General features: G+C 37.3%; 1 protein-coding gene across 1 annotated transcript in view; it reads right to left on the bottom strand.

Moving 5' to 3' along the window:
- The window catches only part of XRCC5 (X-ray repair cross complementing 5), a 103598-nt gene that overhangs the window by 79006 nt on the left and 10234 nt on the right, over window positions 1–14358 (bottom strand). Inside the window, exons 6-10 of the mRNA XM_061204819.1 lie at window positions 11986–12177; window positions 9070–9184; window positions 7565–7703; window positions 4250–4362; window positions 911–973 (exon numbers count right to left, since the gene is read on the bottom strand). Of these exons, the coding sequence (XP_061060802.1) occupies window positions 911–973; window positions 4250–4362; window positions 7565–7703; window positions 9070–9184; window positions 11986–12177 (622 nt within the window). The remainder of the gene's footprint in view (window positions 1–910; window positions 974–4249; window positions 4363–7564; window positions 7704–9069; window positions 9185–11985; window positions 12178–14358) is intronic.

Raw genomic sequence — 14358 nt, 5'->3', positions numbered from 1 at the left:
GGATTCTCAAATTTGAGGATTCACGTACACCTACTGTGCTTTAATGAATCCATTTAATACTGAGTGGAAGCCAAGCATTTTCTTCTCCTAATTTTACTGTTCTAATAGAATAATGGCATATCCATTCACTAAATCAGCAGCCAGCTACCCTTCAGAAGTGAGGAGAAAAAGAGGACTAGATCACTTATACCACCACCCTTCCCCCCACCCCAAACAAGCCATCTACATCCAGTTTACCAGTTCCAAATGCAAGTAACTTCTGGAACATGGAGACCTAAGTAGTCTTAAACAGACACTGGATGGTAATCTTCCAGTTAACATCAAAATCTCCAAGGAAATAACAAGTTCTTCCTTGAAGACTATATAGGAAATATTTATAGAGAGGGCAGGTGTGAGTGTAGGATGCACCAGTCACGGGTCGTTAGCCAGGCAGAAACCAGCCTGAAAACAGAATCTCCTGGGGATGTAGGAAAAGAATGAAAAGAAAGAGGTAAGGGGGATAAGACAAATTTCTCAATGATGGAAGTAGTCCCGTGAGTCAGTGAAGCTCATCTTCAGGATGCTTAAGCCAGCACTAAATGTTCTGTTTATGAAAATGAAAATGTTAACCTGACCCCAACCTTCCTGAACCTGTGACCATGAGATCCGCATACTTAAATGTATTTGTTCAAATGTTTTTGTTTTTAATACTCACCTGATCTCCAATTGCAGAACTATGTCCTCAGGCCTTGTGCTCATGCTATGACAAATTCATTTATCATTTCTCCATTTTCAGAGTTAAATGTCAGTGAATTTTCCCACTGCTGTTGCAAGAATTAATGTCATTTTAAACTATAAAAGCCCCAAACAACTCACTTAAAATGACAGTTCAATTCTACGGCACTACCTCAAAGACCTACTGTCAACTCACCTCATCATCTTTTGCTGCAAAGACCTTTAGAACTTGATTTCCCATAAAATATTTCATGTGGACCTACAAGAGGAAGTGAGGAAAAGAACTGGTTTCGATCCAAAATAAGGAACACAAAAAACCATAATGCCACACATTACCAGGAAATTACATTCAAAATGCTCTTACTGAAAAACATTCACAGGTACTAGAAACAACTCACTCTTTGAGGTTCAAATCACTTAAACACAACAAATATATGAGTGCCTAGTTTATGTCAAACATTGTTCTGGGCACTATAACACAATAATGAACAGGATGTAGCCTTGCCTTGAGGAGCGTAGAGAAATATGAAATTAGCTGCAGTGGAGTATTACCAGGCAGTGCTACTGGTCCACAGGAGTACAGTATTACAGCTCAGCGCTACAAGAGCACATATGAAGGGCAGCTATCTCAGTCATGAGGCGTCAGGGAAGGCTTCTGCAAATGGTGACACCTAAGTCAACACTTAAAGGATGGGTAGGAACTAAGATGAAAGTCTGGGCACAAGTGTCCTCAGCAGAGATAACAGTGTGATTAAGTCTGGAGTGACATAAACACATAGTACATTTGGGGAACTGCTTTTCGAGTAGCGCAGTGCCACAGGGCAAGGGGGAAAGCTGAAAAGTTAGATGAGTGAGATTAGCAAAGATCAGATCATGAAGTCTCTTATGAGCAAAGTTAAGTGGTTTGGACTTCATCCTAAGAGCAATGACAAGGCATTGATGACCTGCCAAGAGTCTAGAGTACCATGTGTCCTTTAAATTACTCACCTAGCACAGTATCAGAGGAGTCAAAGACTAGAAGATGAATACTAAGAGTTCCTAATATTATAACCACCTGCGTCTATCAACCAAGATCAACTTCTCTTTGATCTATGTCATCTTGAGCCTGGAGCGTATTTATAAGAATGTGCCGTAAGAGAGGCAATGCTTCTCAAATATTTTTTCTGCCCTCCCACCTCTAAGGTGAGAAATTGTGAGCACTTTCACGGTAACAGCAGCTCAGGAAAACTGAGTCCCAAAGGTGTGGGGGTGAGGCCCATATAAGCCAAATACCTCCATCTTCACTTCCATTCCCCATCTGAAAACCATTATTTGAAAAAATATGGGAATAATCTTATATTTTCAGTTTGCTACATCCATATAGATTTATTTGCCCTCCTATTAGAATCTGTAATAGTTCTTGACTGATTCAAGAACAGTTAATGATACCTTTTCCTAAGGCACCTAAATGACTTCTCAAAGGACAGCCAGAAATTTGGGGAAATTCTGGCTAATTAGATACCCAGAACACTGACAACATGGAAGAAGGCAAATTGAAAGGACTCTTGAAAGTTTAAAAGAGAAGAGTAATTCACAATTCAAAAAAAAAAAATTCCAAACCAAAACAAACCTATTTTATATTATGAAAAGTTTCACACTAATTCAATCCAGAAATATTACTGTCCCTCAGATTAAGGGAATCTGGAAAACTATGTGATCTTATTAATTTAAAGCTAATTACTAGTTTATTAAAAGTTACATACTTATACTTTACCTTAGCTGATATGGAAAAACCTTGTTCTTAAGATGACGTGTATGCATTTGTTAACATAATACACAAAAGCAGGTATGTAAAAACTAGACTATTCAAAAATGAGCCTGTCTATCTGGTGGGCAGATTATAGCTGATTAATGGCATAGCTTTGGAGTCAGAGAGACCTGGTTCAAAACCCATCTCTACCACCTTCTAGTTGGGGACCTTGGGCCAATTACCTAACAGCGCTGAACCTCAATTTCCTAATGTATAAAATACATATCATGGCACCTACCTGAGAGGACTGTAATAAGAATTAAATGGGAATTTATATAAAGTGGTTAGTATATTGATTATAATATTATAATCACTCAATAAATGGTAGCTATTATGACTATCTTTATTGTACCTGTCTGATATTGCACTTAAGATAAAAATAATTTAGAGCTTAAAAACAACAGAAAGTTGGTTTAGAAAACACTTCATGACTTAAAAGTTAATTTTAAGTCAATAAAAATCTTTTTAAATGGAAAACGTACTTTTTCAGCTCACTTTTTCTTGCTTTGCCATCTAACTAAATAGGTCCCCACACCTACCATGGCACAGATGATTTCAGTTTTTTGAGTCCTAAATTACAGTTATAGGAATTTTGGATAGATCTTTTCTGCCTATCTGGAATTAGGCAGACCCAGTTCCCAATAAGCCAGTTTCTACAAATAGGTCTGAATGGAGGTTCTGTTTCACTGAAAAGACTCATAAGCACTGACATTAAGAACCGTAAATTTTAAGTCTATATACCTCCCAAAGTGAATAATTTTAAAGAAAAGCACATTTAGTGTAATTTGTTAGAGAACTGTTAGAGACACTCAACTTCCAAAAGGTATTTATTCTCACCATTAACTGTATCGACTTTAAGTAAATACTCTCAATTTTTGGTTTTATGAGCCTTAAAACTGTATCTAACACTTTGTGCATATGAAGGAAAACATTCTCCCCACCTCACTGAATTATTCTAACACTGAATTATACAGGGACTACATGCTGGAGCAACATGAAGAAATTTAAATCTGGTACATTGGGTTATATTTACTTTTATTTTAATTCTCACTTGAGCTCTTCTAGAACCAACAAAAATCTCTTCATCCCTATAGAGCCTGAAAAGATGCACTTTCTACTTATTCATTCTGTTCGGTTGCCTACCTCAAGAACATTTCATCTAAGACTGCTGGGAATCTTTAATGACCCTTTCTTGGAGAGTATATGGTATCCACAGCCTTCAATAAGTTACTGCATTTTCCACTGTGTCTCTTTTGTATCTCTGTATTGCCGTCTAAAAAACATATGACTAATGAACAAGTTTTGCATCCTAGACCTCTTTGCTGGCCGTTGAGAAGAAGGGTGACTGGCATAAATCAATGATATTCTAAAAGATCTATGGTCATTCAAAACCCAACTAGGCCTTGACTCCTGTAAAACACTCCAATATACGTAACAGTTAGAGAAAGCAATACAATAGCAAAGAACTGGATGCTGTTTCTTTAAGGCTACTATGAGCTATGACCGACACCAAAGCTAAGAAGTGACTTTTCACTGAATCTATTCTGATTTACGCCGACTTCTCTACTCTTGATTTTTAACCTTCAAAAATCAAGGATAGCAGCACGCCAGACTACATTTTAGAAAAACTAAAAGTGAAAAAAACATATTATAAATAACAGGCCCAATCCAAAGCACACCATCTCAAATAATGAGAAAAAAGCTCATCTGTTTTGTTTACAATTAGTAGACAAATACGTGCTTTACCTGAGAAGATCTACAAAATCCCAAAACAGAGAAGCACTTCCCCTCCGATTTATATTTCATTTGTTCCTCATCCACTTTAGAGAAAGGAATGATATCACTCCCATAGCGGAACCCTAGAGAACAAGAGAAGAGCATCTGTTAAGCATATGGGGCCTCATTTTCTACAAGCTGAAATTGGCCCTATACATACATTAACAATACATGCACACTCCGGATCAAGCCTCCATATACTGTTTGCCGGAATCAAATTTCTGCCCCTTGTGATCACTGAAGAAAAAGAAGCGGCAGACCCACAAACATATACGACACAGAGACAATTAAAATCTAATTACATTTTTTTTTTTTTTTTTAGTATGATGCCTCCAGCTTTATTCTTTTTCTTTTTTTTAAAGATTGATTGATTGATTGATTGCTATGTTGGGTCTTCATTTCTGTGCTAGGGCTTTCTCTAGTTGCAGCAAGTGGGGGCCACTCTTCATCGCGGTGCGCGGGCCTCTCACTATTGTGGCCTCTCTTGTTGCGGAGCACAGGCTCCAGACGCGCAGACTCAGTAGTTGTGGCTCACGGGCCTAGTTGCTCCGTGGCATGTGGGATCTTCCCAGACCAGGGCGCGAACCCGTGTCCCCTGCATTAGCAGGCAGATTCTCAACCACTGCGCCACCAGGGAAGCCCCTAATTACATTTTTTTAAGTAGCATATTCTGCAATCTAGTTACCTTAGTGATTATCCATCCTAGAAGAAAGAATGTAGCAAATGCAATGTACTAGTTATCCTCCAAAGATAAACCATGGCTGACTAAAGTACAATCATGACTTGTAAACATAATAACAAGAACACATTTATTTAGAAACCTGGAGACCCACAGAGAAATGTGCCCATAGGATTTTCAGAACAAAATGTTCTCAAAAATGGATGCTGGAGATATACAAATGCCTAATGGAAGAAGCCAAAATTTTTCTATTTAGAAACAGTCAATTGACAAGCTGGATATTTTTCTGCATTTAAATTTATTTTATTTCTGGGATTGGATTGTCTATTTTTTTTCTTTTTAATTACTTAGGTTATTACAGATATAGGCTCTTGGCTCCTTAAAAAACTCCAACCCTGTTCCAGGGCCTCTCTGCTCTATGGAAGGTCATGCCCTTTCACTATATAGTCTTATATGTTTAATGGGGAGAAAGATCATCAAAATCCAAGGATTATGACCTTGCGTAGATGAAATGGAAAAGCATATGCATCTTTACTCCAAGAAACAAAGAAACTTGTGTGTTTGGGGGCAGATTCTGTGATCCAGTGTTTATTAGTTCCCTCACTCTGCACATGCCATGTATTTAATTAAAAAGAAACACATTTCTATTTTCATATATGTCTTTTAATAAAAGCTGGTGATATAAACAAAAATTTCAACAAGAAATTAAGAGGGAAATGTATGGCACATAATTAAGAGTGGTATCTAAACCCAATGTTTTTTCAGACATCTTACTTGAATTGTTTAAGAGTAACCTGAAAATTCTAATTAAAACTGTCTTATGTCTTCTGGCTCATCTTTTAAAGGGCAAATCAATAACTGTAACTTTTGTACATGGTAAAGAGTAGAGAACAGACTACAAATACGACCATAGTCATTTGCTCACATAAACTAGTCCCTCTATCTAAAAAAGAGAACTCTACATATTAGGGGATAGAAAGTGGAAGACAGGCAAAGGACGTATGTGGGTAACTGCAAAAAGGTAAGACAGAAAAGCTGCACATCTATGCTCTTCGAACTGAAACAATGTTTAACTCTTCCCTCTCCCTTGCTCCACCAATATGTTTGCTTTCTGTCGAAGACAACCAGAGCTGCTTTCTTTGCTTGCAACCGAAAGAATTGGTACCCTCATCTCTAGTCCCTTCTCCTTCCAATCCATCCTATACTCAGATGTCCTATTAATCTTTCTAAAACAGCCCCGATGACGCTGTGCTCCTCAAAATTATAAACAGCTCCATGTCGCTTTCAAAATTAAGCATAAACTCTTCAGCGTATCATTCAAAGCCCTTCCTAATTCAGAATAGCATGTAGAAACACAGACTCCTGCAGACCTGAGTTCAAATTCTGCTACTTGTTACCTATGAGATTTTGCACATGTTAACGAATGTCTTTCAACCTCAATTCTCTTATCCGTAGAATGGAAACAAGAGCGCCTACTTCACTGGTTGTTGTGAAGATTAAAAGAGAAAATGCAGATTGTCTTTTAGATACTACCCTGAGTATGAATCTGCATATGCCCAATACACCTTACCCAACTACTTGGTATCACTGAGAAGGCCCTCTACTTTCCTGGTCTTATGCCCTTAATCATGCTATTCTTCCTACTATGAGCCAGTCATTATACGAGGATTAAATGACAAGCAAGTAATGGAGCCATGATTCTAACCAAGGTCTGACTCCAAAATTTCTGTTCTTAACCACACTATACTATTGAGTTGAATTAAAGAATTAGTAGAGATTGTGGGTTGTTTATTACATTCTAATCCATCAGAAGAAAGAAAGGGGTCATAACCACCACCATCTTTAATCACTCTCCCACCTGCCAAGACCCCTGCAAAACATATAAATATACAAATACTGCAACGCAGTGCCACAGATGAAAGGAATTTTTTTTTAAGGCTTGCAAATTAAAATTATACTGAGTAGCGCATAGTCTGGTGATAAATTTATATAAAGACTCTGGTTTCTATCTTAACCATCATTTGGTATCTTCTCATTTTAGCTCTTGAACATTCAGACACCCTCAGCTAGCTTCTAAGCCCTCTGGATAGAGACGCCATCTAAATACACTACACAGAGCCAATGGGTACAAATATATGAAGTACAACTCTAAAGATCCTAGTGAACATAAAGCAATATAACAAACACAAATAATTTTTCTTATCCCCTAAATTACCTTAAGGGAGCTAAACTGGCAGGATATACGACCTGAAATTGGCATTCAGAAAAATGATCACTATGGAAGTCAAAGGTAAACAAAAAATTTGCTTCAGCCATGTTAATATAAGCATTTTCCTAGCTAGTGAGTTTCAAACTTTAAAACAAAGCCAAGTATTAAGTCCTGTCACTTGAGACATTTAAAACCCAGAGAGACTGAAAGCCCAAGTATACTCCTGCCTCGGAACCATCCTGCCTGAGACCCAACAGATGACCTAAAGGATCCAGTGTCTCATGATCCCCTCATATAGTTGTGCCTCTAGACAAATAATAATACAAAACCTAGCCTGCCTCCTATCATCTTGAAGAAAATCTTCTAGGCAAAAGTGAAACTCTCACTGGCATAATACCTTGAATAGTATCCTCTTTTGGAACTTCAGTTTCATCATCGTCATTCAAGCAATAAACTGTTTCTTTTTGTATATCTTCTTTTTTTTGAGTTCTTGCATCCACAACTGTCCAACACTTTTTAACTTTCTCTTGTAGAATCTGATTTCCAAAAGAAAAATAAAGGGAAAACAAGGAAAGCTATGATTCAGATGGACAAAAGATGAAAACCTAATATACTCTCTGCTTTACAGAAAAAAATCTAGAACAATGACTCCAGCTACATTGGTTTGTTGTCTCTTGCCTACTGTGGAAATTTTAGTTTATTTTATAATTCCTTCTACATTTTATTTTCCCCCAAAGGTAATCCACAGATAAATATGAATATTTGTATATATTCAAACACTTTCTATACAAAACCCTCAGACTGTCTAACAAAAGAGGGCCCTACATTTTGTTACCACAGTTTCCCAACACACAAGAAAGGGGAAAGCAGTCTATCAGTACTCAGAAATCAATAAGGAAATATGAAAAAGAAACTAGGAAAAAAAAAAGGAAAGAGACTATACTCTCATTCCCAGGGACACTATTCTAGGCCTTGAAGTACCTCCATGGTTTTCATGCATGTAGTGTGTTTTGGAATTAAGTCCTTGAATATTAAAAAAAACACCTGAATATATAAAAAAAATGTTTTTGTATATTTTGTACATTTTATATATTTAAATGTTTTTATATATTTATTTTGTGCATTTAAAGAAAAAAGACAAGGAAGGTCATGCAGAGGCATGGATACAAGACTCATACTCAAACTGGAATTTCATCAAATAATTACCAAAAGCAACTCATTTTTGAAAATATACTGTTATGTACAAATGTACATATGTTACAAAAGGCCATTTCACAGTAACAAGTCAACATCTTTTGATATTTCTTAGATGCTGTTACTACCAGATCATTAACAACTAAATTAGATGTGACTGAGTTTTCAAAACCCTGAACTGAACTCTGGTGTGTATCTGTATTTCTGCTATAATACCACAATGATACAACTTAATGCATTTCATTTTCTTTCTTTAAAAAAAAAAGAGAAAGACCTGAAACTCATGATTAACAATCAACTGTCAATGGAGAGAAAGAGAAAAAGGAGGGAATCAACCCCTATTACAGACCATTCTTTTTTTTTTCCTTTTTTTTTTTTAAAGTAGTTGCGGCGCGCGGGCTTAGTTGCCCCGTGGCATGTGGGATCCTCGTTCCCTGACCAGCGATCGAACCTGTGTCCCCCGCATTGGAAGGCAGATTCTTAACCACTGGACCACCAGGGAAGTCCCTATTATAGACAATTATTAAAACTTCCTCTGTTAGCATGCCTTTTACATAAAAGCTAAATAGAGATGAAATGAACAGGGAGAGCACTTAGAGAAGCAGTAATTATGGTTTTGAATAACCCACACACGAATTGTCAGTTCCTTATATAAGCATATTTGTCTGCCTGCTAACATTTCTTTAAAAATGTGTACCTACCACTTACCGATTTGTAAGCCACAATCTTTATAGACAAATTGGAGCCAATGGTCAGTTGACAGGACCAGGGTACGGAACGCCTCTCAATTTTCTTAAAGACACACAGCTGTCTCAGACTCTCACTTAATAAAGAAAAATGTATTATGAAAGCAGCAATTTTAAAACGTTAACCTGTGCTGGATATTGCATTTAGTTGTCTAGAATGAGAAGTGAGATGCTGTTGATCATAAAGAGAGGAACAGCAGGGGATGGCAAGGAAAACTCGTGGCAACCATCAATTGGGAGAGAGCCAGAATACAAATGAGTTGGCTTAGGAGGAAGGAGTTGAATTCCTTTACTGACAGGTGAAAAGGAACATCTTTTCCTTCCCCCTATTCAATCTTTTCTTCAACTTGGCCAGTTGTTCTTAACATTTTTTTTTTCAGGACCAAGGACACTGTGAGGATATGATAAAAGCACATTCATAAATGCGTTTGCACACACCAACTCCCTGAATACCATGGACCTGAGGATAAAAAGCCCTGCTCTAGGATATCAAAGGGTGGGCCTCATCCTATATCGTCACTGTTCACAACCCTGCAATTCTTTAGCTCATTTCCATTCTCTTAAATAAAAGACATGGTAAGTATATGCACACAGTGGAGAGAGTTAAATAATGACTCTCCACGGGATAAAGGAATTTAGCAGTCCACACTCAGTCTTAAAGTAAAGCAGGTAACTCTAGGTTTCTCACTGCGTAGGGAAAGGGAATTGGGAAGTAGCAAACACAATGTAGAGGTCTACTTCATTTGAATACTAGTGAAGATCAGTTCTAGTTTCATCTGGTTCCTAATCAAACACAACAGAGAAAATCATAGGAGATAGGTGGAATTTGTGGTATTCACTAAGGATTATCTGACATTATCCAGAGTTATGGACAAAGAGGCCTCAAGAGACTCCAATTTTCAGAAATAATTTACAATGAATAGCAGATATTCTACCTGATACCCTGCTCCAAAGCTTACGGTACACCTTGGCTTTGTATTCATTGAGGAATGAATGGGTCTGAAACCAGGTCTAACCTGTCTCATAGGACATTGCTAGCCTGATTATGAGTCACGTCTAAAACCATCAAGAGGTTTGGATTCTGTTCCAGGGGAAATTCTAAAGACCAGCCTCTTATATGTAACATCTGAGAACAACTGGATGAGTTCTGCAGTAGGTTTGAACCTCCCCAACTAGAAGTCACGTTATCTTCCTCTAATGTCTTCTAGATGAGGATAAGTCTAGTCCAGGGCTGTCCTGTACAACTTTGTGCAATGAGGGAAGTGTTCTAACTATGCCTGTCCAATAGGCTACTGAGCTGTTTAACTGTGGCTACTACGACTGAGGGACTAAGTTTTTAACTTTATTTAATTTTAATAAATTTAAATAGCCACATGTGGATAATGGCTACTGTATCAGATGGCAAAGTTCTGATCCACACCTTCATGGCAGACCTAAAATCAAAGTAACTTCAGATGGCTAGGACAACACATAGTAATTTCGCTCCTTGCTATGTTACAGGAAAAGAAACTTTTTTAGGTAATTTTATTGGCCTATAATTCTTCTTTACGATATCATGGTGAATATGTTAGCTTTAGACATGTATTCCCATGTTAGAGCAAGCCATATCCAAATTTGAAAGAACAATAATTTAGGAACACATATTTGCATGTATAACAATTAGAACACATATTATGACAAAGAAACATCACTTTACAGGATTCTTCACTGACTCCTTTGACAACCCCTTGGGAAATTACAGTTCAATTTCCAAAATTCCCATTTACCTGCAATTTTTCAATAGTATCTATGTTTAGAAAAGCAGGCTGATTGCTTATCAATTATAGCTCACCAGAAATATTTGAAAATTGTGATTGAGAAGAAAAATTAGAGCAGATACACACTACTGCTACTCAAAAAACTCCCTATTGTTGAACCTTTACTTCAACTGAACCTCTACTTCAATTAAGAACTTTTCTTAAAATGCTTGTATTTTGTGTATTTATTAATAAACTGGAATTAATTCTTTAACATTAAGTAGTAGTATCCCTGAGAATTTGAAACTCCACAGCCATACAGTGTGGTATTCTATTGCCACTTTTACCAAATCAGGCCCTTCAAATACACACCGTTCTAGATGCTATGGACCCCTCTCAGGTTCTTTGCTCAAAATAAGTGTATATCCAATTCCAACCAAGAATAATACAGATAAAGGAGATCATCTCTCCCACTGTCTCTAATTGGATAGCCAAAAAAAGCAGCTTGCTTAATTGTTATATGGTACTTCAGGGATTTCACATTTCTTAAATCATTCTGCCTTTACAAAGCCCACATGGAATAAACAGGTTGTAAATTCTTAATATTTGGGGTTTTTGCTTTGTTTTGTTTTGTTTTTGCCTGACCAAACTATTCTGAGACCAAAAGTTTTTTTAAAAAATCTCTGTATTATAGTATACTGCCTCCTAAAACCTAAATCAGAGGATTAGAGGATATTGAGTATTATCTCAGATCCGACACCACTTTTTATAATTAAGAATGTTTTTTAGGTGTATGACAAGGAAGGGCCCAAGAAATGTGCCCCGAGCTTGGCATAAGGAAGAAATCTACTACCTCATCTTTTATAATTTGACTTGTTAAATCGTTCGTTATATTTATATATTTCCAAACTCCACCGACATAGTCCTGGAAATAAATAAGAAATCTTGCGCCAACCATGCAAACTTCAAAAAAGGGGATTAGGGGCTGGTGTACCATTTCTTTAATAAAAATTGAAATACTAAAGTATAACTGCTAATCCAAAAGTGGCCCAGAAAAGGAAAAGCATTAGGGAGCCGTCTGATCAAAAGAAAAATTAATATGCTTACAACTGAAAGTTGTAAACAATGCTTTCATGTCTTACCTGAAGGAATAAATTTCCTCCAGCCCATCTTCACCTTCTAAAGACATCATCACCTTTTTCACCATCCGAATACCTTCTTTTTGCTGCTCACTGATTCCTTTTAGAGGAAAGGAGGGCCCATGGTGGTCCGAGAGCAAGTTGCCATCTCCTCTGTCCCCAGTTCCATCTTCTTTGCCAATTGGGAAAGGCAAACTATCAGGAAAAGATCAGCAGTACTTAAGAAGACAAGCTCTGAAGCCGAATAATAAACGGGGTTCCAATTCTGTGACTGTCACTCACTAGCTATGAGAAAATGGTCAGTCAGCCTCTCTGAGCTTTACATTTCTCAACCGTCAAATGGCACTATCTACCTTGACCAATATTCTATCAGTTTCAAGTGACCAAAGTCTCTTTGGTTTGGCTTTTACGGGGGTAATTTATTGGCTTAACATAACAAAATAATTGAAAGGGCAAGGCTGCACATGGCCTTAGGATGACTAAACCCAGAGTCTCAAACACCACAAGGATTCTGTGACCTTCTCACTCTCTATCTCCATATTTCATTTTCATTTGCCTTTATGCCGGCCCCACTCTTTCAGACTGGCTTCCTCCACATTGTTTCTGAACACTTTCAAGCTCATAATGCCCAACTCCACTACCAAAGAGGGACTGAGGGTTTAACCCTCTACTCTCCAATTCAAAAAACCAGGAATTAGTGGTAGCCTAGGAGCCAGATCTAGATGCCAGCTCTCATTCAAGCTATGAGGTTAAAAAGTAGGAAGGAACGCTTCCTAGAAAAAGGCTGGGTGACATTCTAGGCAGACAAAAATAAACAAACAAATGCCCATTAATGATCTCTCAAGATTATTATAAAGATTAATAAGAGAAAGTGTATAAAATACTTGAAACTCAAACAATGTCGTCATCATTATTTCAGATAGAGAATTCCTATACAGAAACCAGTTAATTGCTAGAAATAAGTAATACCAATTTTGTTCTTGTGTTTCACTCCAGAAATGAGACTAAATGAGAGTGGGGTTACCAGTCATGGGAATATTCAATGATCAATATACAAACTGAAAAGTAAACCAACCAAACACATTTTATGATAATATTCTACATGACGCTTTATAAATGTTTTCATATAAACAATCTCATTTCATCCTTATGTGTTAGTTGGATAGAGACTTCTACCTCCATTTTCTGAAAAGAAACGGAAGCTATAGAAATGAAATAATTTGGCCAAAACCGTATAGCTAATAAAGCTAATAAGTGATTGAGCAAAGACTCAGTCATCTGACTGAAAGAGCAAGGTTCTTTCCACTGTAGCATGTCACCCTACTTTGTCCCTGGAAACCCAAACAGTTGAATTCAGCGATCTTTTCAGTTTACTCAAAATTACCTGCTGGTCACCCCATGTGGACTTTTAAGGTGATTCCTTTATCATTTTATTTGTTATCATCAAAACAGAGCTTCATGTTTACATTTTTTCTATGTATTCTTAGCATGAGAGATGTGCACGTCCTGCATTACATGAAAAAGAGCTTCCAGCGAGCAGGGTATGGCACATCAGGTTTGCACCAGGCTATTGCTGTTTCCAGAGCATCAACCAGGAAGAAGGGACGATTAAGATGAAAATGAAAGGTCAGGAAGGTCCAGTCCAACTAGAATAATCCGTCATACATGGGATACACCAAACAATACGGGCAAAAACTCTACTTTGCCTGCTAGAAGTTTGCAGCAAAGGAAGAAGGGTATTACCCAAGAAAAAAATACAACCAGTCAAATAACAAGCAAGTGGAAGAAAAGGCTATGTTCTGTCTTCAGCTTGCTTTACAGCATTGCTCATACAAAAAAAAGGAGCCCTTTCCAATGACATTGACAGAAGTGCAGTATGTGTCAAGGATGTAAAGGCATCTGAGATTATGAACAGGGAACAGAAACTGAGCTGGGCTTTTGAAGTGCTGAGAAAACCTCAACTCAATAAGAAAAGAAGAGTCACTTAAAAAGCACTTAATTTCTCTGAAGTACTGTCTTATCAAGTATCAGCTTGATGCGTTATTCTGAACTATTTTTCTACAGTTCTACAGAAAGGAGATGCCCCTCAGCAATCTTAAGAGGTACGTACATGCAAGAGAGGTTCTTAATTCTCCATGGCAGGCATTTTAAAGAAGCTGTATGCTTACCACTCAGAGCTAGAGACTTCTTGGTAGGGCTCTCAATCCGAAAAATGAGTGTCCCTAGAAGACTAATAATTCAACATTCTATACTACCACTCTGCTTTTACCAAAAATAGGATAAGAAAAAACAGGTTTCAGATGCAGCAGGAAGGATTAATTGAAAGAACTTTAGGATTAGTGAAAAGAACTTTCTGTTAGGGATATAAGATAAAGT

This window comes from Eubalaena glacialis, chromosome 1 (assembly GCF_028564815.1).
Source record: "Eubalaena glacialis isolate mEubGla1 chromosome 1, mEubGla1.1.hap2.+ XY, whole genome shotgun sequence".
NCBI classification, from domain to species: domain Eukaryota; kingdom Metazoa; phylum Chordata; class Mammalia; order Artiodactyla; family Balaenidae; genus Eubalaena; species Eubalaena glacialis.
The sequence above is the reverse complement of the archived record's forward strand: the minus strand, read 5'-3'. Positions and strand labels throughout refer to the sequence as shown.